This window comes from Podarcis bocagei (genome assembly GCF_964188305.1).
Source record: "Podarcis bocagei genome assembly, chromosome: 12".
In the NCBI taxonomy this organism is placed as follows: domain Eukaryota; kingdom Metazoa; phylum Chordata; class Lepidosauria; order Squamata; family Lacertidae; genus Podarcis; species Podarcis bocagei.
Genome location: NC_138137.1, coordinates 3,868,564 through 3,892,377, shown reverse-complemented (window position 1 = coordinate 3,892,377; position 23,814 = coordinate 3,868,564). Strand labels below are relative to the sequence as shown.

General features: G+C 43.4%; 1 protein-coding gene across 7 annotated transcripts in view; it reads left to right on the top strand.

Annotated features, from left to right (window-relative positions):
- HECW1 (HECT, C2 and WW domain containing E3 ubiquitin protein ligase 1) overlaps positions 1-23,814 on the top strand; it is a 200,662-nt gene that overhangs the window by 105,992 nt on the left and 70,856 nt on the right. For 5 of the 7 annotated variants that reach the window (XM_081165080.1, XM_081165084.1, XM_081165083.1 and 2 more), the window contains 4 exons: positions 2,856-2,934; positions 6,906-7,075; positions 21,281-21,423; positions 23,290-23,390. In XM_081165080.1, coding sequence (XP_081021206.1) covers positions 2,856-2,934; positions 6,906-7,075; positions 21,281-21,423; positions 23,290-23,390 — 493 coding nt within the window. The remainder of the gene's footprint in view (positions 1-2,855; positions 2,935-6,905; positions 7,076-21,280; positions 21,424-23,289; positions 23,391-23,814) is intronic. The other 2 variants (XM_081165085.1, XM_081165081.1) reach the window with 1 other exon arrangement.

The window sequence follows — 23,814 nt, the reverse complement described above, 5'->3', positions numbered from 1 at the left end:
GATGAGCAGTGCAAACCTATGCATACACTCTCGGATGTAAACCCCATTGCATTTGGGGGCATACTTCCGGGGGGGGGATGGAGGAGAAGTTTGATTCAGTGCTGATTTAAAGCTGAATCCATCCAATTCCCACTTTCCAAAACGATGTGCAAACTGAAACACAGTTAGCCTTCAAAATTCACATTTTTCCCCCCTGAATTTTGCAATGCAGATCCCCAAATAAACAGTTCCAACAGAAATGCATATATTTGGGGAAAGTGAAAAGAATATATAAAACCGCATTGTTCAAAACAGTACATAAAAAAATGTGTTTATGTGTTTATTAGGAGAAATTCATACCAAATGCTGGTGAATTTTCATGATTTTTAGAAATTGTGTATTACTACAAAATGTTGAGAACTGAATTTAAAATTGGAATAATGAGAAACTGAGAGAACTGAAACTGACAGCTGCCTCCATCCCTACATCTAGATAAGTATACATATGATTGCACCCTAAGGGCTGGATTCAACTAAATAGTTGCACTAGCAGGAGCTAGGGCAACATGTACTGCTTGTGCAACAGGGCTTTCCTCCCTCTCCTCCCCCTGCATACTCCTTGAGTCCCCCAAATTGGCTCGGGGGGGGGGAGCAGTTTGGAGAATGCCCAGAACAGGATTCAGGGGGGAGTGGAGGAGACACTGTTTCATTTGGCAAACAGAAATGCTTGACCTGGCATAACGATTGCCTTAGCACAAGGTTGAATCTCACCCAAGATGTGTAGCCTCTCATCTAAGCCCTGATTAAATGGTGAATAACCCTAAAAATAATTTGGGTAAACAAAGTTGTGTTACAGTGTATCAGACCACAACTTGGTATTAATTTAAAATGTAAATAATGAAAAAGGCTGTACTTGAAGAGCAAAATTCAGCAAAACCAACTAAGCAGGTTTTGCAAGTTGTTCACTACCTAGAAAGTCTTTCAGAGGAACATCTGGTCATTTTTTTAAAAAATGCTGATTTTTCTGGCCTTGATTGTGCTTTGCTGGATATTTTAGGGAAGGAACTTGCTCATACAAGCAGCTCTACTAAAAGAGCAGCAAAAGGTCTAACTTAATGTGAATCAAGCAAAGCAGTTTGCTATGATTAGTGAGCAGTTTGCTATGCCAATCTCACTCTGCTGTACCTAGCCAGGATTGCTAGAATGGCAACTTGGAGACTGTTGAAGTTGTGTTGGGCTTGTGCTTTGCTGCCATGAGCTGAGTGGTCAATGAAAAGGTCCCTGCGTCATTACTGGTGGGCACAGAGAGGTACCACGGGTAACAGAGGGAGTCTAATATTTCTGAATGGCTAGTGGCACTCTGCAGGCACCTTCCCCTTGCTGATCAAACAGCTAAGTCTATATGCGTGTGCCCCCCTTTTCAAAGAGCTAAAGTGCCACCACTACTCAGGAGCAGAGGGGATTGGATTCCATATTTTCCCGGCCAAACTTGCTGGTTTCATCTTTTTTCAAAAACAGCTCTGAAAGTGCAGCTCTGTGATGTTGTACATGCAAAGGTATTTCATGTTGCCAGGATGCCACATATCAGCAATGGTGACCAAACACTTGAGGTGGTAGATGATTTTGTCTACCTGGGTTCCACCATAACCAGCAACCTCTCCATCAACACTGAGCTGCACAGGCATATTGGCAAGGCAGCTATGGCAATGGCTCATCTCTCCAAAAGAGTATGAGAGAATGTGATCCTAACATCCAATACCAATATGAAGGTCTACCAGGCCTGCATGCTGAACACACTGCTTTATGGATGTGAGTCATGGGCAACTTACAGCTGCCAGGAGTGACATCTCAACGCCTGCATCAGGAAGTTTTGGGCATCACATGGCAGGACAGAGTCTCAGACAAAAATGTGCTCTCCCATGACTCCCATGGGAATAGTCATGTCCGTATAATGGAAGATGGCAGGATTCCTAAGGAGATGCTCTGCAGTGAGCTGATTTCAGGCACCTGACCGGTTCTGCGCTACAGAGATGTCTGCAAATGTGACATCATCATCATTATAAATTTAGATACTGCCCTTCACCCGAAGATCTTGGGGGCAGTTCACAAGATAAAAATATAGGATAAAGGCACAAAATAGTTGAAAAGAAAAGAAAAACTCTTGGCAGCATCAAAATCAACCCTGCCACACGAGAATCCCTTGCAGACGACCATTCAGCATGGAGACAGACAGTCAGGTTTTGCATCCATAGCAGTGACCAGAGAAAGAATGGCTGCTGGGAGGAGGACAGAGAGAAGAAATGCCATGGGGCTTCTGCAGCAGCTGCACCAGACACCTTCCTCTGTCCAAGATGCAACAAAGCATGTCTCTCCCTTATCGGTCTCTACAGCCACAAGCAGATGCCGTGTGACAATGGCACACTCCTCCCTTGCCTCCTGAGACAGACAGATGCAAACCAACAAGAGGAACCCATATTTCCATTTGTTAGCACAAACAGTTACTTCCAAAACGAACAATGAGCGACCGTATTCTGGCAAATGCCTTATCCCACCCCCACCCCCCTGTAATAAGTGTTGTTTACAAACAGTAGGATAAGAGAATGCTCTTTTTATGGGCATTTAAAAGATTACGGTAATCCGTTGCTTCATCTTCCCCTTCTCTGAGATGATGTTCTCCAGTAGCCTCTATTTCCCCTTTACTGGTATAGCATTAACTTCTCAAAAGAAGTGTTTTGATCAATAGGTGCCGAATGAGTGCTTGTCATTGATTTGTTCTTGATTGCAACCACAGAATAATAGTTATTAGGTAGCATTGTTGTTTTAAAAAGAAAAGCAGAAATACTAATGCCAGCTCTCTTGCTATTTTTCTCCTTCCAGCAGATTTTTAAAAGCATCACCAATGAAGATTCAGTCCAGGGCCAGGGAAGCAGAAGACTGATCAGTTTTTCATTGTCAGGTATGCCTTGCTCTGATACACTTTTGTACAGAATGTTTCAGCAACCCCAAATCATTTGACCTGAATGCGTTTATCATGTTACTACGCTGCCCTTGCTTTGATGAGATTAGGCCACACAGAGAGACTTGCCCCATGTTATCATTGCAACATCACTCTGAGGTAGTTTAGAGTGAGAAATGGCAACTTGCCTCAGGCCTTCCAGGGAGCTTCATGGCTGAGGGGATATTTGAAGCCAATCCCCCATTTCCCAAGTCTCCATGTTGATCAAATTTCAAAATTCATTGATTAAATCAAAGTCATGAACATTTCAACAATATTTTGGAATTCTAAAGAAATCACAATTACTGCAAAACTTTCAAACCTCAAAATTTCACAGCTTTATGTCTTTTATTCAAGATCAGAATAGCTGTCCATTACTGAAGTCTGGAAAGGTGAATGCTGTTGGGTTCTCCATGACACCTGTTCAGCTATGGGCCAGCCTCTTCCTGTTAACTAGTACATCATGCTACCTGAAGGAGCTAGGAAGAGGCACAAATAGCACATACATACTATCAAACCTGGGACTCTCAGGTACCTTGTGCAACTGATCTGCAACTGACTTTTCATCATTAGTAGATTTCATTACCAATTGCCAGCTCCTGTTGGTTCTTGATCTTGACAGTCATTTTATTGGCTCTCCTCAGTCTAATCTAAACTAGATCCATTTATCCAGTCTTCTATGCCTAGAAAGTTATAAGAACAGATCATAAAGGAACTTGCTTATGAGAATCCAACAGGCCACACGATCTGTAGCTAGCATCTATGATAAACTAACTGCATACATTCCTTTCTCTGGCTAATAGGTTAGGTCTTTAACACAGAGTTTAAAGGTGGCTTCAGATTATTGGTAGCTATGTGGCAGCTACTTAAATGATTTTGTAATAGCACAGAGGAATTATTAGAGCAGTTAACTAAGCCTGAAAAGTCATCGTATCCAGTGATCAGTTTACGGAGCTCAGAGAAGTCATGTTGTATAATATCCATCGCCTTGACTTTTCCAGCAACTCTAAGTCTGATTTATTTGTTTGTTTGTTTGTTACATGTGCATCTTACCCTCCCACCAAGAAGTTCAGGGCAATGTATATGGATCTGCTCCTTTATCGCCACAGTAAATCTTTTGGGTAAGCTAGGCTAAAACAGTGGTTTTTTTGAACTTCTGTGCCATCAACTTGCCTTCCAAAAAACATGGAGCATATTCTGTATAGTAACACTGTAATCTTGTATGAATTGAATATGCACCCCAGCATATAAACAGCACTCCTATACAGCTGAACTGAGGTGAGGGATAAGCGATCTTTCAAGGAAGCTTACCTGCCATTCCTGACTGTCTTATTAAGGAACTCCAGTGTTCCTGGAAAACAGGCTGATAGCTACTGGGCTGAACGAGTGAAGATCAACCAGTGAGCTTTGTACCTGAGAGGGTTCTTCAGCCTGAGTCTCCCTGCTCTAAGCCTAGCATTCTTTCCACTGTGCTGCACTGGCTGTCACTGGTTTATGGATACAAAGCCCACCAGATCATTAATTAACTACTCTTCTCTTCTACTGCATTCTCTTTGAAGACAATTAACAATTTATCCCTGCTAGCAATGTGTTAATAATTAATATTTTCTCATATTTTTCTTGTGACCTAGGCTTTTTTTTAATCAACCACCCTCCTAAGTTAATTTCTTGTGCTTTTTCGCCCATGGCTTCAAATGTTTTCCCTGTGGACTTCCTCTAACTTTCTTGTGAGCCTCTCGTTAGCAAAAGTGAAACCATATTACTTTAAATTCTTCTGTTGCATTTTCTTATCACTTTTCTGGGGGCAGCAGAGATTCTGTATTGCACATGCTTGATTTGGAAATATACCCCACCATGTTTTGCCACTGTGCCATACTTTCCTGTATCCTATGCCATATTGTACTAAAAACTTTTATCGTATTTTACTCCAGTCCCCTCAAACATCTTTCTACTCCTCCACTGTACCTTTCTATGTACCCGATGAAAGATATTGGATAGAACTGGATAGCCTCAGACTTAAGATTTTGATAAAGGCACAGAACACAAGCTATGTTGTCACATGGTGGTATGACTGAATGCCACAGTTACCTGGTAACACCATGATTGTAACACCATTCACAGCAGGTTCAGAATATGGCAGCCAGACTTTTGATCGTCATTCTTTGATCAGAATCTATCATGCCAGTGTTAAAGATTTTCCGAAAACTTCTCTTTCCAGATACAATTCAAAGGGCCACTTTTAACCTGTAACACTCTTAACAACTGAAGGACTACTCACTCCCATTTGAACCTATTTATCATTTGAGATCATTTTCAAAGACCCTTGCCAACATCCTCCATCCCGTTATTCTCCCACATTCTCTTTCCAGTGTTGTCATCTTCAGATTTTTTTTTTGCCTCCTATCTTTCATTCTTCTAGTGATAACTAAACTCCTTTGATTCAGAATGGTACCTGATAGGTTCAGGGCACATTAATATCTATCTTAGCTTAAGTTGTCATCTGGATTGTGCAGAGAAATCATGACTTGCAAAGGATCACCCAGTAAGTGTTATGGCTCCTCCAAAGGTCATCTTTGCATCGAAACGTAACCCCATTCACTGTAGCATACTGGCTTTCTTCAAATATTGCTTTGCCTCAAGTATCCTGTGTCTGCTACTGCCCCAATTCTGTTATGTGCAACTAGTTGTATTATGGAAGTGTTTTTGTTATCTCCCAGACAAATATAGTTGCTTCCAAGTGATGCCTCCAAACTCCACTGCTGTTAATGGCTTTACTTCCACAAAATGGTCTACTCCATCATTTTGTTATGGACTTTATTCTAGTTTTTTGAATGACTGAGAAAATGTACAGAAAAATATGCTTGCTTTGCCTTCTGTTTGTTCCGTGCTCCACTGATCTGTTTCTGAGAAATTGCCTGACATTTTCAAACAGATTGATATGTGCCACTTGTTGTGGGGAGGGCAGTGATTTATGAGCAATCAGAAATGACGCATGGTATATGGTGTATTAATATCATTCATCATTAGGTTTGACTTAAAATATATATACAGAGGCTGTTAACTGCTTTCTTGGTTTTCCTTCAATTCATGTGCACCCAAGAAATGCCTTGGGGAAACCATAGTGTGCTGAACTCATTTTTAACAAAAACATTAGGCCTTCTGGAAGTCAGTAGTCTTGGTGAAGACATTTTTCAGACCCATTATGATGAGATGAAAATATATCCATATTTTCTCGGGAAATTCTGCTAGCAGTGAATTACAAATAGGAGTGGAAAGTGCTTGCCTGGAAACTCCTTGGTGGTGCCTTGATCTCCTGAACAGATAGCAAACTGACATTTAGGACATTCTGATTGTTCACTGTGTGAGCTGGCAGAGCAAGGAGATTTGCAGAGCCCAAGGAGCTCTAGAAACACTGGGTCTAAATCTCTTCCATGTTCCTTGCATGATTTTATTCATCCTTGTAACTCTCTGACCAGTTTCTGAATGCCTCCCACTCTCCCCATGTTTCTTGGCCCATGTGAAGGCCTTTGTCCATCACACGTGCAGCTACAGACTTTATAGCAGCAGTCATTAAACTATTTTCATGCAGCTAAGGATGCATGCACACCATGTATTTGAAGCACATACCCACAAGAATCCTGAGAACTGCAGTTTGTTAAGAATGCTGGCCATGGTTGCTCTATGAGGGGCAAACTACAGTTCCCAAGATTCCTGGGGGTGAGGGAAATGGGCTTTAAATGTATGGTGTGTACATTTCCCGTGGCAATCACTGAGACTTGTCTCACTGGTTATGTCTGCTGCTTTGAGTGTCATGATGGCAGAGAATACAGTTCTCAAGATTTAAAATTAGATAAAATGTTTCAAAGAGGTTACAAAGAGGGGAAGCTAAAAATTATTAATGATTGAAGTGGATCCCGCTCAACTTTCTGCAGATTTTCAAGCCTTTGGCCTGAAGAAAGGCATGTTCTTCAATCCAGACCCTTACCTAAAGGTTTCAATCCAGCCTGGAAAGCACAGCATCTTCCCAGCTCTTCCTCACCATGGACAGGAGAAGAGATCCAAGATCATGTGTAACACGGTCAATCCCATCTGGCAAGGAGAGGTAAGCCATTAGCTTTTTTGAAAAATGAAATAAAGCTGCTATGCCCTTGGAGCAAATGCACAAATTTAGCCAAGGTGCAGACATTTTATAAAAGCTTGGAGGAACAGAGAGGATGTCACTGTTTGAAGAGAGCCTTTTCTCACAGGTACAATGTAATCTCCACACACGCCCTGCCACCTCTGTGTCCCCATCGTCTACAACAGTGTTTCCCAAATGTTTTTGGGCAACGGCACACCTGCTTACCGGAAAAAAATCTCGCGGCACACCACCATTAAAGCCCCGCCCCGTGACGTCAGCGCGCAGCGTCACGCTGGGAGGGACGCACAGAAATGAAAGTTTTTTCCCTCCCCCTTGCCGGGGTGGGAGGAGGCAGCAGAGCGAGGGCAGCTGAGGCGGCGGCGGCAGCTGAGGCGGCGGCGGCTGCGATAGCGGGCGGAGGAGGAGCCGTCGCCGGGAGTTGCTGCTGCTGCTGCTGTTGCTGCTGCTGCCCGGACATGCCGGCCTCCTCCTCCTCCGCTGTCTCGCGCGCCTCCCTTTTGCGCGCGCTGCCCCGCCGCTCGGCACCACCACCGCGGAGCCGCCCCGGCTCGACGCGGATCCTCGCCGCCGCCGCCGCCTCTCGCCGCCGCCTCTCGCCCGCCTCCCTCCCACGGCACACCAGCCGGTGTCTCACGGCACAGTAGTGTGCCGCGGAACACCGGTTGGGAAACACTGGTCTACAAGTGCCTAAATGAAAAGGTGCAGGGTTTAAGCTTACCTGAAGTCATAGCTTCTGACTTGGGAACCTCCCCTAGGAAGTGGATGCTCCTTGCTATGACTTACAGAGGAAGGGGAAAGCACCATGCATGGGCTCTCAGCCACACTGTGCACCTTCTGCCTGAGCTGTGATAGTCAATGAAATTCTGAAGCTGTGCCCTGGGAAGCCCTGGCTCACATTAAGTCCTGCTTCAAGCAAAGTCCATCAGAAGAAAAGGGTGTATAAAAATAGAAAAGGAGTAAAATATTGAGAGGAAATGAGAGTGAAAGAGTATGTGAATCTAGGAATCATGGAATCATAAAATCATGAAATCGTAGAATTGTAGAGTTGGAAGGGACCCTGACGGTGATCTAGTCCAACCCCCCGCAATGCAGGGATCTCAACAAGATCATACATGACAGATGCCCATCCAGTTTCTGCTTATAAACCTCCAATGAAGGAGAGGCCACCACCTTCTGAGGGAGTCCCTTCCACTGTCAAATGTCTCTTACTGTCAGAAAGTTCTTGTTTAATCAGAATCTCCTTTCTTGTAACTTCAAGCCGTTGGTTTGGGTCCTACTGTCTGACAAGAGAGAACAAAAAAGATACAGAAAATAAAGAATGGGGAGGGGGCTGGGGGGAGGAAGAACGTAAGAAGAGGTGGCTGCAATCTTGGGGGAAGCAGAAAAGTGAATCCATCAAGCCAGGGGCTTGCCACCAGTCTTACTCTCTAAGTTGGGCTGCTGGAACTTAGATGAGTAACATGTATGATTTGATATATCCTCCTTGTCCAAATCATCATTTAATGGTTTGCACTTGAAATGCAAATTTCCTTAAATTTCAGCCACAACAGTGTAATTTGCTACTAAGACAAATGCTACTTTAGTCCTTTGGTAGACAATGTACTACAAAACTGTTATTTGTAGGGTTGGTAATTATTAAATAAAGGCACAGCTTGGCATTACAAGAACGTAATTAGAGGGTGGTTGGATGCCATTGTTAGGTGCCAGAAAGTCTTCGCAGTGTTACTGGAAAAGAAGAGAACAAGCAGCATGAGGGTACAAGAAATTTAGCAAGGAAATGAAAATGTATTTGTATCATTGAAAACTTTTAAATTGGCAACTGCTATATTTGGATGGCATCAGAGTCCAAGCCCAGAGATTGTGCTGGAGGAGGGTTGCTTTCAAAGTCAGTTTGCATAGGAAGGGCCTACCAAAGGTAGAAACTGTGTTAGCTACTGAATGAAATTGTTGCAGTAGGTTGAACACAGAGAATATTAAGTACCTACTGAAGTTTCACTTCACTTTGTGGTTTGCACTAAACAAGATATAACACATTTTTTGATACATTTATTGGATTCAATCCAGACCTACAGCACAGTCCAAACCTAGCTTCTGCTGGAGTGAGAGAGTTTTGATTTGGCAAAACATGGCTTTCCTGGTCGAACTGGGGCTATGCCAGCATAAACCACTGGCTTAAGTCCCTTCACCCTGCCTCAGTTGGTGAAACTTACGCCAGCAGAAAAGGAGAGACACCTGTTCCAAACCAACCTGGTCATGTGACCTTGGGTCCAGTCTCCAAAACTAAGACCCACATTCACTTGCCATCTCAGCTGGCAGTAGCCCCTCCCACTTTCTGAACAGAGTTTGGAATAGAGGTAACTTACAGTAATGTACATTGTGCAGGCCTACCTTACACTGTCTCCCTATAGCTAGGTCTTATTGAAATCAGTGGGACAAGTCGGCTAAGTCTGGATCCAACCTGTAACATTTATGGCCCAAATGAGACAATTTGTAAAAGGAAAAGATTTCCCAAAAGTCTCCCTTTTGCTTGACTTTTTTGTGTGCTGTTTGTAGCTGCTTATATTCTCAATCTGGATCCTCTGGGAGTTGGTTTGTTTGTTTTTACTACCACTGGGTTTTTATCCTGGTGATCACAGTGGATCAGGGACAACAAAGGCAACAGGATGCTATCATATTAGCACACAGTGAATCCAATTGTGCTCTGAATGATACTGTAAAGCCAAATCAGAGAGAGTGCTGCGTCTCTGCCTTCACTTTGAATGAACATTTTTACATCATTTCACAAGATTCACTGAAATGAAGGCAGAGGGAATTGCTTTTGGCAGGGCACAAAATACTGTATTTCACTGAATGTGCTCTGGTTTAGGCTCAGTTCTCACTGTATTTAAATGTTCAGTTTGCTGACGTCTTGTGGCTGAGAAGCAATCTGCAAATGCCTGAAGGTTTTTCCATTAGTGAGCAACTTCATTCTGCGTACAATTGGGAATTTTCTCTCAGAAACACGGCGCTGAGCAACAAGCTGGTTGGCTTTAAACAGTACGGAAACCAAGTCACCATTACGGCTGCACAGCCCAATTTCTTTTAAACTGAAAGGCCAGTTAACTGACAAGCTCTGATTTCCCCAGAACTCATTGCCTACGCAAGAAGTATTCTATATAATGTTGTAAACAAGAGCAGTGTAGTCAGATATGCATATTTAACTATGTTTAACTTGCTATAAAACAGAAAGTTGTACTTTTAATATATGTGTTTATATGTCAACTTCTTCAACACATAATTTTGGCTGGAGACAGATCATCGTCATTATGTTTAATTGCATGCTATTTTTCCACAAATGAACAACAGTAACTATTAGCAATTCAAAACAATGTATTTGAAACAATCAGTAATGTCAGTAAGTAAAACGATAATGTCAGTAAGAGAATGGGAAATGGTTTGAGAGAGACTTCAGTTATAGTGTGCATATATATTTCCTTTGCCCAGGGTTGGCCCTGATCAAACTGTTCGATGCAGGGCACGCTCCACCCAGGCAGGGGAGGAAAGACTGGCCTTTTCCTTCAGCAATGTGAAGGAGGCCCACTTGGTCTCCTAGCAAAAGGTTCTGAGATGTGAGGAAGCAGCATTTGTGGGCATGTGGCAAGCATTTAAGACCTGCCAGATGGTGGAGGCAGAAAACAATTTCTGCAATGCCTCAATTTTTATCGAAAATTTCATTGCAGAGGTGAAATTGGGATGGATATAATATGATTGATATGTATTTATTTATACCCTGCCTTTTTCCTTGACAGAGACTCAAGGTAGCTTCCTATAGAGGAATAATTTAAAAACAATTAAACATTAATAAAACTATCTTTAGCTCTCTAGCTATATCTATCATCTATATTAAAAATATACAGAGAATTAGTAAAAACCTCACAACACTAGCCCTTTCATCAAAAGCAGTCAGTTCCCTGTTGGAACAAGGTCTTCACCTGCTGGTGGAAGGACAACAAGGAGGGAGCCAGTCTGGCTTCTCTGGGGAGGGAGTTCCAGAGTCTGGGAGCAGCCACCATTGAGAGGACCCTCTCGCGCATCCCCATCAAGCAGGCCTGTGAGAATGGCAGGACCAAGAAAAGGGCATTCTCTGAAGATCTCAGAGTCTGGGCAAGTTTGTAAGAGGGAGTATGGTCTTTCAGATAGCTTGGACCTAAGCCGTATAGGGCTTTATAGGTCATAACCATCACATAATATGCAGTGATCCCTCTTCCAAATTGCCTTTAGCACGCTCTCGCTCTCTCTCTCTCAACAAAAGCTGCCTATTTCTGGCCTCTGTCTTCTTCCCTCTTTGAGTTGGGCAAGCATAATTTATGACACAGTGTCCAAACATACATTATTAATAAAGATGCACACTGCAGGGATTTCACAACCATCTGCACAATAAATAGAGATTCAAATATATACAAATAGTATCTATATTTAACTAGCACCAATGATGAACAACATGAAAGTTTTTCAAAGATACACAGGATTCCAAAATTACAAGGAATACTTTGAACTATGAGAGAATGGTAAAAAGTTTGCTTCAGCCATAAGTCCTCATCGTTCTTCAGGAAAAGTTCTTTGCCGATACACCCATAAAGAAGTCATGATACTGTGGTGCCAAAAACAGGGGGGATTTAAGTTTTTTTCAAATATAACAAAAGATCTGTAGAACAGCCTAATAAGCAGAACTAGCTAAACCAAGACAGTCCAGGCAGGGAAGTTCCTTAATGAGGGAGGGATTAGTCTCCCTCCCCACTCCACCTGTGGCCCTGCAGCAGAGGCTTGGAAGGAATTCTTATCTTGTCATATATTAAATGAGAACTTGCCAAATGGTACAGGAGTAATGCTGAGCAACAAGAAAGGGGATCTGTGTCAAAATGAAGTTATAAGAATGCCAATTGAGGCAAGGGCTGTTTAAGCAAAAACAGTGACATCAGCTGCAGCCACCCTGCAGTGCAGAAAATCCAAGCCTAATAAGGACTTCACAGGGGCAAACATACAAACAAAACCAGAATAATATTAAGTGGCAAATTAAATTGCAATGATAGCATGCAACCTGTATTGTGCCCCAGGCCTGATGCCTTCCCTTCCCTAGCCAGGAGGAGGACCACTGGCAGAGGAAGAGGAGTGTGGGGGGAGCGCACCGCCTCCAACAGTACCATCCCAGTGGGGTGCCATCGTGGCTTCCCCCGCCTATGCTGGGCGCCACACACCCCGCCTGCTCTCCGCCCGCCCCTGGTGCTGGAGTATGAAGTTCCGCCACTGAGGAGGACTCCCATGTTGAAAGTGATGGTGTAGGAATGGAGGTGGGGGGAATCTTCCCTTTTAACGTCCCTACATTTGCTGTACTGCAAAGGAAGAACGGAGAAGGTTGTAGGTATGGAAGGTTCCCCTTTCCTATCACACACAGAGAAGGCCCCAATCCAGGGAAATAGGCACTTACGCCTGGAGTAAGAACAGGTCCCAGACAACCAGCAGACACTGTCTATAGCAAGGTCCTGTACAGCTGAAACCTCCACAGAAACCAGCTTTTGAAATACAGGCCATACCATGTGCTCAAAGGTTTCTGCCTTGGTCTTTAAAGAGCAAATGCACATAGTTCTCCCCTCCTTCACCCCAAAAAAAGCAGAATGAAGAGTTTGGAAAGGAGCCAATTTGTAAAACCTGCCTTCCTCCCTTCTCCAAATACCTAATTGGCTACCACCAGCTCCATCCCAGGGTCAAACCAACAAGGGGTTTGGCAAATTCACCCTCACGTGTCGGTAGGAGTGGTATTATTAGAACACTGTTCTTTACAGGGAACTTGTATGACAGGTACAATTCTTCAGTCTTCTTGAGAAAGTGGTTTCATTCTGAAAGTAAAAACACACTGCAGCTTGTTTCTGCATTACCCCACATTGTGTCTATTTGAAAATAGATGAAAACAGACATAGATGGTCCTGGCAATGGATGTTGGGAAGGGTATATCCTCACCTGCACAATGATGTTGTGAGTGGGTGTATACCAAGATTACAGGGATGCGGGTGGCACTGTGGTCTAAAAGCACTGAGCCTCTTGGGCTTGCCGATCAGAAGGTCGGTGGTTTGAATCCCCGCGAGGGGGTGAGCTCCCATTGCTTTGTCCCAGCTCCTGCCAACCTAGCAGTTTGAAAGCACGTCAAAGTGCAAGTAGATAAATAGGTACCACAGTGGTGGGAAGGTAAACAACTTTTTTGTGTGCTCTGGTTTCCATCACGGTGTTCTGTTACACCAGAAGCGGTTTAGTCATGCTGGCCACATGACCCAAAAAGCTGTCTGTGGACAAATGCTGGCTCCCTCGGCCTTAAAGTGAGATGAGCGCCGCAACCCCGTAGTCGCCTTTGACTGGACTTAACCATCCAGGGTCCTTTACCTTTTACCAAGATCACCATCACCACTTCCTTCTTCACCTGGGTCATGTGCAGGGAGGAAAAGACATGGATAATCTGATCAAGGGAAGGGTTTTTAACTGCATATCAAATATGCAAAATCAGTTGTGGCCAGCAGAATCAATATTGATCTAGATTGAAAGCAACATATTGAGGATGAGCATGAATGATTTTGGACTGAGAAAAGCTACATTTTTTGTGCTGCAAATGGGCCACAAAAGGTGGCCACAAGCCACAAAATTGTTACTGGTGAGCTATAGTAGTAGTTCATAATAGAGATTTTGGTGTATTTGAGAAACCTTTGTTAGCACCTGTTGGATTCTGGGTTTTCTATGCCCTCAAAAGGTCTAAAAGCTTGTGTGGTTTGTAAAAAATGGCAACTAAAGATTATAAGAATGTCAAGCTGAACTGCTAAAATGTTGTTACAGATTATAGGATGACTTCTTCAGCTAATGACAGCCATTCTTATTTTCTTTAGTAACTATATTAGATTCCCTGAGCTGGCTTCTGTTATTCAATTTATTTCCTTCTCATTGAGTTTTATACCTTTGGGGAATGGGCCCATGGGAGCGTCAAAAATTGGCTGGTGCATCTAGTGTGCTTAAGTTTAAGGTCCTATCTATTACATGAGATGCACCGCGAGGGCCTGAAAAATTATTCTTTGTTGAAGGGCAGCTGAGCATTTTATACTGCCCAGATTTTGATGTCTCTGTGTACCATCGGGTAATCTGTATAGTTGCACTTGACCACTCTTGATTTCCTTCCTGTTTTGTCAACAGCCATTCCATTATGCTCCTGAGGCAGAAGGGTGTGTGTGTGTGTGTGTGTGTGTGTGGTCCTTTGAAGGTTGGATGCAAGTTTAGAATTGAGCATGTGGAAATAAAATGTGTGTTCAGTGAAAAGTATAGTAAATTGGTAGTGGGTCCCCTCTTGAGGCATGGGTTTATGTAGGTGCCTGGTAATCCAGCCTCTGACACTGACCCATGGGTCTGGGTCTGAATGGGAAAATGATAAAATTAGCATCAACTTTAAATAAATAATAATAACAACAAATATGTTTGCTGTGAAACTTGCAATCTTCTCTTGGAGCAGTCAGGGGGAATAAGGCATCCAGAAATCTATATCTAACTTTTCTTACAGGATTTTGTTCATCAGGACCCCATTAAGCAATGTTTGGCTACAAATAGTGGTATAAAATTTAAAAAGCCACCAGTTTTATAATCAGCTGTACATGAAGAGCTATTGTTTGCAGGGCTGAAGCTTCTAAATATTCAATGCAATGTAATCCTTAGTTTTAGTATCCTCAAATATCTGTTTAAGCCAGAAAATACCCATTTGTTGCAATGCTTTATTTTATATCAGCCCTTACCACAGTGGTGAATGGATGTTGCTAGCCTTAAATACCTTTACTGTCAATAGCTTCCAGTGTAGCATTTAATCTGTGAAATAATAACAACTGTAAAGGAGTTGCTTAGAGGAATGGGAGACCCTTTATTTACTGAAGAAGCATTGTCATCACGCTGAAAGTGACTATAAATAAAGCAAGCAAATAGCTGCTAGACAAGCTTTTAAAAGGGCAAGATTTTCAGGAGTCTCTGAACAAGCTGAAACAGATTTCGCAAAAAAAGAAAAATAGGGTCACAATTATGGGAACGATCTGGGCTTTTGGGCACTACTGTGCCCATGGAGGGGTTCACCATAGAACCCAGTGGGTTCCTGTCACTCTTTAAGGCACACAGGCATGGGCAACAGTGAGCAAGGGAAAGTCAATGTACATGTGTCCTGCGAAGATATAACCTTCCCTCTCCTCCCCAGAGCCCTAGTCCTCAAGTTACTGCTGTTCCAGGATGGAGTAACTTGCAAACTAGGAAGCATGACTATCAAATGCACAGAGGAGGGTGAGGTGCTCTAGTTGGTGGCTTCTGCACCTCCAGCAAACAAGAACCTAATTCCAAATCCAGTGATGCAGAGGAGTGGTGGGAGGCACCAGCTGGGAAACCCCCAAGGGAAACCCCAAAGGAAGACGGCTCACAGCCAGGGATTGGTGGTGGGGTGACAATGAGTGGTCAGAGGGAGAAGAGGGATCAATCTGGGAGGAGGTGTGTCAGAAACTGAAGAGGTAACAGAGTTTTGTGAGCAGGAAGAGGCTGGGGCAGAGAGCAGTCCAGAATCAGAGGTGGAAGTGGAGGTGGGAGAGTGCACTAGCATAACTAGTGGGTGTGGGAGATGCAGGGCGGCACAGGGCAGCACAGCGAAAGGGGCAATGAAAGACCCAGCTATACCACTGAGTGGGCGGGGAAGGGATGGTGGCAGAAAGTGAGTGGGGGCAAAGTTACGGAGAAAAGTGTGTGTGTGAATGTGTAGTCTTAATTGGTGGAAAGGTATTTGAACACTGGGCCATATTGAAATTTGGGGGTGGGGCAAAATCCCTAGCTGTGCCACTGGGAGAGGGGTCAAGAGACAGCAATGAGTCAGGCTGTTGAGGAAGCCAGGCTGTCTCCCCCTTCTGCAGCAAACCAGCTTCCCTTCCCCCTTGTCCCCCAGAATCCAAATAGGTATGAAGAAGGTGGAGCAGAGACAGGCAAGAAAAAGTAGCCTCAAATTGCTTGGGAAGGAACCAGGGGTGGGAAGACTTAGAAGCTGTGGGAAGGTGGGGACCTTCGGTTCTTGCAACTGTCTCAATGGACCAAGATCTACTGGGAAGAGTTGCTGTGCTCACTAGACCTAAGCTGCTTTGCTTCTTTGGATAAAGAGTTAACTTCACTGACACCTTGGAGCTGTTGCTGACCTCTGCCCTGACTCCTGCAGACACCAGCCAAGTGCCCACCCAAACCAGGGCCAGGGAGCCAAGCACCTCCCAGTCAACAGGGCCTTCTCAGTGGTGCATGGAGTGGCCCCTAGGGAGAACCACTTGCCTATAGCTGAGTTGTCCATATAAGGCAGGGTGGAGAAACTCAGGCCTGAGAGCCAGAAGCATAGCTGTCAACGTTTCCCTTTTTTAAAGGGAAATTCCCTTATTCTGAATAGGATTCCTCGCAAGAAAAGGGAAAAGTTGACAGCTATGGCCAGAAGCAACCCTGCATGCCTCTCTAGCTGCCCACCACAGGACTCTTCCTAGGCCATGCCCCCTCCCCAGGCACTGATCACAGCCTCCTTGAGTGTTTTTGCCTTGCTAGGGACAGCCCTTTAGATATTTGAAGATGTCTATCACATCTCCTTTCAGTCTCCCCTTTCCCAGGCTAAACAGCTCCTTCAACCATTCATAAGGCTTGGTTTCCAGACCCTTGATCATCTGTGTTGCCTTCCTCTGCACATGTTCCAGCTTGTCAACATCCTTCTTAAATTGTGGCACCCAGAACTGGACACAGTACTCTACGTGGGGGTCTGACCAAGGCAAAATAAAGCAATACTATTACTTCCCTTGATTGGGACACTATACCTCTGTTGATGCAGCCTAGAATAGCACTAGCTTTTTTTGCTGCTGCATCACACTGTTGACTCATGTGAAGCTTGTGGTCAACTAAGACCTCCAAGATCCTTTTCACATGTATTGTTAGTAAGCCAGGTGTCCTCCATCTTCCTGCCTAAATGCAGAAACTTACATTTGTCCCTACTGAAATTCATTTTGTTAGCTTGGACCCAGTTTTCAAATTGTTCAAGGTCATTTTTAATTCTGATTCTGTCTTCTGCAGCATTAGTTACCCCTCACAATTTGGTGTCATCTGCGAATTTGATGAGCATCCCTTAAGTTCTGTATTTTCCATGCTGCACTTGCAGGTAAATTTACATCAGTCACAACAATATTGAGCAGGAGATCAAGAGTCAGTTGTTTCTTTTATTAGCAAGTGCTGTGTCTATAAATAGACCACTCAAGCTAGATTTAGCTCCCAGCACAAGCATCTTGGACAGCAAACCAAGTATCCCCCCACCGCCTTTTTCTTTCACTCTTAGCTTTTCTCTCACCATGAACACACACCTGCATGCAAAGGCATTTGACATCTCTTCTAAGAAAACTGAAGGTGACATGAGTGTTGTATTGCTGTAGTATTGAAAGTAGGCCAGGTCAGGTAAGGACAGCAAACTGAACAGTTACACGTTCCCCATTTTCCTCTGCTCATCATGTTTCCATTAACTCCCCAGAAATAAGAACAGAGTGATTTCTTCATTCCTGAAATCAGCTGGGATAAACAGGGAGCAGAACTCGTGCACTTTGCTTCATGTTGGGTTGGGCATCTGTTTTACCTCCTCCCCCATCATTCAGCAAACACTCAGAAACAGCTATTAACTTTCAGAAACAACACTAACATCTCTGAGCTCTGCAAAATAATAATAATTTTTTTAAAGTGAAATCACAATAAAGAATTTGATTTTGTTATTGGATTTCTTAAACTGGGACTGTAGAAAGTGTCTAAAAATGGAAATAGAATGTCTTGAAAGGAATAGGGAACAGATAGTGTTGCTCACAATTAAATTTAAAATATTTTTAAAACTCTAGTCAGGACTGGCTGGGTGCAGAAGAGTGGTGGCAGGCACTAGCTGGGAAACCCTAAGAGACGGAGGCTCTGAGCCAGGGGGCTGGTAGTGGAACAACAAAGAGTGGTCAGAGGGCAAAGAGGGAGCAAACTTGGTGATGGTGTCAGAAGCTGAAGAGGCAACTGGGTTTAGGCAGCAGGAAGAGGCTGTGGGCCGTCTGGAGTCAGAGGCGAGGGGGGGGGGCAGGAATTGGGTTGAACAACCATTCTTGGGATGCAGAGATTACGTGCTTTAAATGTGTGGTGTGCGCACAGCCTGTTGCTTTAGTCTGAGTCAGCAAGGCTCTTCTTGAATATCCCACACAATTTAATGTTACATCTCTCTTTTAGTTTTGTCTCCAGTGCACTGGCTGTACTTGAGTGTATATGCGACATAACTGTGAAGCCTTTAAGGTTATATCTCAACATCTTTAGCATAAATCCTGATCATTTGTGAAGTGATTTCACCAGTAGTTTTTGAGCTGTATACTTCTGTTCTCTAGACTACTGTCTGGAGAATAGGATGGCCCCTAAAAATACATCTTGGTCATTCCTGTGCTAGGATATTGATGTGTACGTGTTCACATCCTACCATTCATGCATGCAAAGTTTAGAACCAGCCCTTTCAAACATCAATCACTTAGGATGATTAGTTTAAGGAGCTGAGATCCAAATTAAAAGGATGCTGCAACCTGAATAATTGAAAAGGCACAAGCAAGGAAATGGAAGAATTATAATCTAATGCTAGCTTCATGAAGTCAGGTTCCCCCCCGCCCCGCCCCGCCCCCATAACCATGCACACACAAGCACACAGCAAGCTCTTAGTATGAATTATTCATTGCCACATACCTCTGTGCACTCGAGGGTACCATATAATTCTTAATTGGTTTTTTTATTTTAAAAAAGCCTAACTGCTACAGGGAGAAAAACTGGATATTTGATCTGAATTGCCAAATAATAGGCAAACAAAAGAAGCAAGGTGTATTTTAGCATGTGGCGTTAACTGGCTATTTACATTAGCTGATTGCAGCAGAAAAGTGAATGAGAGCCCCAAAACCTAGAGATGCATTAGCTGCTCTGGTTGGAATCAAAGGACTGGATTTCTGAGCTAATTAGGCTGCAACAAAATAGGGTCCCTGGTAATATGGGGCAGGTAGGACATCTGCAGAGCAGTATTGGTGGGCGAGAGATGCTTCATCTTTCCTGCAGCCACCAGTTCTTTCCTGCAGATCTGTCCTTGACATTTTAATACAGATCTGGCTCCCAAGTTGGAAGAAACCTGGCATGGGATGGAGGGGGTAGAATGGCTGTCAGGGGTATTTGTAGGTGAGAGTAGGCAGGTGCGTTTTCAGAGGCTGAGGACCTCTGTTCCTTCCCATTATTCTCTCCAGCACAGGCTGTGGTCATGCCATGAGGCAAGCTTGTATTTGGGAAATGTGTGTTTACCAGCAAGCTATACAATCCTTTCTTTCCATGGTAAAGGGCAATGGATTTGGATGTGGTCAGGATGAGGGGCTGATGCTGCAAGCAGGAAAAGAAACTGAGCCTCAGACCTTTCTTGGATTGAATTTGCTATGCTGTTACACATGGAGTCAGTTTTTCCAATGAATAAATGGACCTGAATTTTCAAAGTAACTAATGGTTTAGGCTTTTTATTTTTATTTTGAAGTGACCAACATGGCCAGAGGTGCCACCTTGGGCCAAAAACTGGAGGGACAGTGTAGTATCAGGCACACGTGTGATGCGACGTCAGGGACGTCACATGTGTGACAGCATCAGGAGGAGGCACATTATTGGGAAGAGGCCTTGCCCAGCTTCAGTGACCGTGGCTCCTCCTCTCGTGCTCAGGAGAAGCTTGCCTTTGATGCTGCACTGTGCTCGGCTCAGTGACTCAGCCTCCTCCCCCCTCAATATTGGGGGGCTAAGCCCCCTGCTAAGGAATGTTGAAGAAGCTGATGTGGTGTACCTGAACATGGTACACTCAATGGACTGGATTTCTAACACTTCCCCCCCCCCAAGGTGTTGCTTCTCAGTTCCCAATGCCTGTAAGGTTTTTAGTCTCCTAACACAGTCTTTGTCCAGTTGATAGGCCAGTGTTAATTAGAAAATACATCAGATGGTTGCTCCATCATGCTTATGTAATTAATGTTGGGAACATTAATCGATATCCTTGAGAGTATGACTGCATGGACAGCAAAATAAGAGGCGCTGTGTTAGGGACCAGTTGGATGTGGAGGAATGGTGAGAGGAACCAGCTGGGAAACCACCAAGGGACGAAGGCCCAGAGCGTGGGGAGGGGTGGTGGGACAACGATGGGTAGTCAGAGGGAGAAGGCTGGGAAGAGGAGGTGTTGGACGCTGAAGAGGTAACAGGGCTTAGTGAGCTGGGAGAGTCTGTGACAGAGAGATATCCAGAATCAGGCAGAAGCTGAAGCAGGAGGGTGGGAGGAGAGAAGCCAAGAGACACAGGTGAGTCAGGCTGGTGAAGGGTTCCAGTTGTCTCCCATTTCTGCTACAACAAGCTCCCCTTCCCTCATGTCTCTTGGAACCAGAAGAGGCAAGAAACAGGTGGAGCAGCAACAGGCAGCTTGCAGATGCAGTTTCTGATTGCTTGGGGAAAGCCCTGGAGAAGAGGGGACGTAGACAGCTGTGGGGAGGTGGGGCCTTTCAGTCTCAGCAACTGATTTTCATGGAACAAGACCACCCAGGATGAGCTGCTGTGTTCATTAGGCTTGACAGTCCACCGAGTCTGTGGAGATTGTGTTTTTGCTAAAAAAGAGAGTTAAATCTAACTTGGGACAGGATTGTTTTATTGCCAGCTTGCTCTTTGACACACTGGTACTCTATGCTGGTGAGTACTGCATTCTTCCAACTGGCACCTCCACATGGCTGCTGTGATTCGGTATCTTGCCTCCATGGTTTACATAACCAGCCCCATACAGAAGTACAAGGTGTCACAAATGGTAGGAAGCTAACTCAGCCTAACTCAATACCACCTTCAGGGTTCCAGTCATGGATCTCTCTCAGCCTTGCCTACAGATTCCAGAATTAAACTTGGTTCCTTTTACATGTTCAATTGGATGGTGTGGTCTGTTTTCATAGTTTCTCCTGGGATTTATTAGATTGCTGGATATAGATAACTAGATATATGTGCCCCAGGGATAGTTGGGTCAGAACCAGCACAGCCCACCTCTAAGCTGTCTTCCGTTTCTTGTGTTTTATTTTGTAGCTCTTCAGCTTTGTCTCCCTGCCCACGGATGTCCTGGAAATAGAGGTGAAGGACAAGTTTGCAAAGAGTCGGCCGATCATTAAGCGCTTCTTGGGGAAGCTTTCCATGCCAGTGCAACGGCTCCTGGAGAAACATGCCATTGGGTAACCCTCTGAGCACAGCTCTTTAAGTGCTGATGAAAAGGAGAGCAACTATTGCTTTATGTCATAAAAAAATTGTGCTATTTTTGCTTTTGGAAAGCAGTTGCTCTACTTATGTATGCAGGTGCTTTTACCTTAGGCTGGCCTGTGGCCGTAATAAAGATTTGACTTTTTAAAAAAATGATATTTATTAGAGGTTTGAAAGTTACAGAAAAAAGAAGAACGAAACAATAAAAAGTTAAACAAAACAAAACAATGCCTTACAATACATCAGAAATAAAAAGAAAAACAAAAAACAATACAGCAAAACAACAAGAGAAACAAAAACATTTAAAAACACATCCGATATTTCCGTATCTTTACCTTTCATTTACTTGTTTCATCGACCTCCTCACACCTCCCTTTTTTGTATTCTAGTTCAATTAGCTATTTCAGCAAATCCTTTCCATCTTTCTCAAATTTTGTTCTATAATTTATCTTAACACAATCTAACCTTAAATTTTCCACTTTGGCCCATTAACAATCTATTTTTACTTAATTCTTTATAACATTTCTGCTAAAGCCATATAGCTTCATTCCAGCATCCTTCTAACATTCATTAATTTTGCAATATTTCTGTAAATATACTTTGAATTTTTTCCAATCTTCTTCCACCGACTCTTCTCCCTGGTCTCGGATTCTGCCAGTCATTTCCGCCAATTCCATGTAGTCCATCAGCTTCATCTGCCATTCTTCCCGGGTGGGTAAATCTTGTGTCTTCCAGTGCTTTGCGATGAGAATTCTTGCTGCTGTTGTAGCATACATAAAGAAAGTTCTATCCTTCTTTGGTACCAATTGGCCGACCATGCCCAGGAGAAAGGCCTCTGGTTTCTTCAGGAAGGTATATTTAAATACCTTTTCCATTTCATTATAAATCATCTCCCAGAAATTCTTAATCCTTGGGCATGTCCACCAAAGGTGAAAGAATGTACCTTCAGTCTCATTACATTTCCAGCATTTATTATCAGGCAAATGGTAGATTTTTGCAAGCTTGACTGGTGTCACGTACCACCTGTAAATCATTTTCATTAGATTCTCTTTTAAGGCATTACATGCCATAAACTTCATACCTGTGGTCCATAACTGTTCCCAGTCAGCCATCATAATGTTATGTCCAACATCTTGTGCCCATTTAATCATAGCGGATTTCACCGTTTCATCCTGAGTATTCCATTTCAACAGCAAGTTATACATTCTTGACAGATTCTTAACTTTGGGGTCTAACAATTCTGTTTCCAATTTTGATTTTTCCACCTGGAAGCCTAGTTTTTTGTCCAAATTATATTCCTCCATTATTTGATAATAATGGAGCCAGTCTCGCACTCTGTTTTTTAATTTTTCAAAACTCTGCAGTTTTAATCTATCTCCCTCTTGTTCCAGAATTTCCCAATACTTCGGCCATTTGGTGTAATAAAGATTTGACTTGACTATATTAATGTCCATTTATTGTCTGGGTTGTGATTTTTTTTTTTAAAGAACCAGAATATATAATGCTGAAAATTTTGTTGATGATGATAATTTATTAAATTTATATGTTGCCCTTCATCCAAGGGGGTTTACAGTATAAAAGCAGAAAAATACATAGCCTGGGGCCAAAGTAGACATTACTTAAGGTGCATGTAACCATTTAACGTGCCTGGTTTTTGTGGGGGGTGGGGAGGTATTGAGCTAGGTTTTACTTAGAGTAAACCCATTGAAATTAATGAACATGAATAAGTTAGGTTCATAAATAATGCATATTATAAATAAATAAATAATACAAGTTAATTGTAGTGAATGAAAGTGCTGTAGTAATAAAATTCTTCTAAGCATGGCCTTGGTTTCTTACAGTGACAGGGTTGTCAGCTACACTTTGGGACGAAGGCTGCCAACAGACCATGTCAGTGGCCAGCTACAGTTTCGATTTGAGATAACTTCTTCAATCCACCCAGGTATTCTTCCACAGTGTTGCTTTCTGTATTGCTTGACTTAACATATGCCTAGTTCAGAAAGTTGCCTAAACCATTGTTCAGATGATTGGGAAGGAACCATGATAGGCTTACCTCTCTTTCTTCCCATTCATACACAAAAGAAGAAGAGAAAAAGCTTCTGTCTTCACTTAGAACAAACCACAGTTCCTCATTATTCATAGCTCAGGGAACTGTGGTTTGTTCTAAGCAGAAGCTAACAAACCAGATCTGAAACCATGGCTTGAGCCTGGTTTGTGGTAGCTAACTTTGGTTGAAATAAGCTACAGTAACCTGAGTTTGTATGCAATGGGGAACTGTGGCTGACAAGGATGCTGACAAGTGTGCACCGGGGGCAGGAGGGCTGGAGTTGGACTCAAGAGACGGGAGCAGTGATTTGTGGGGAACT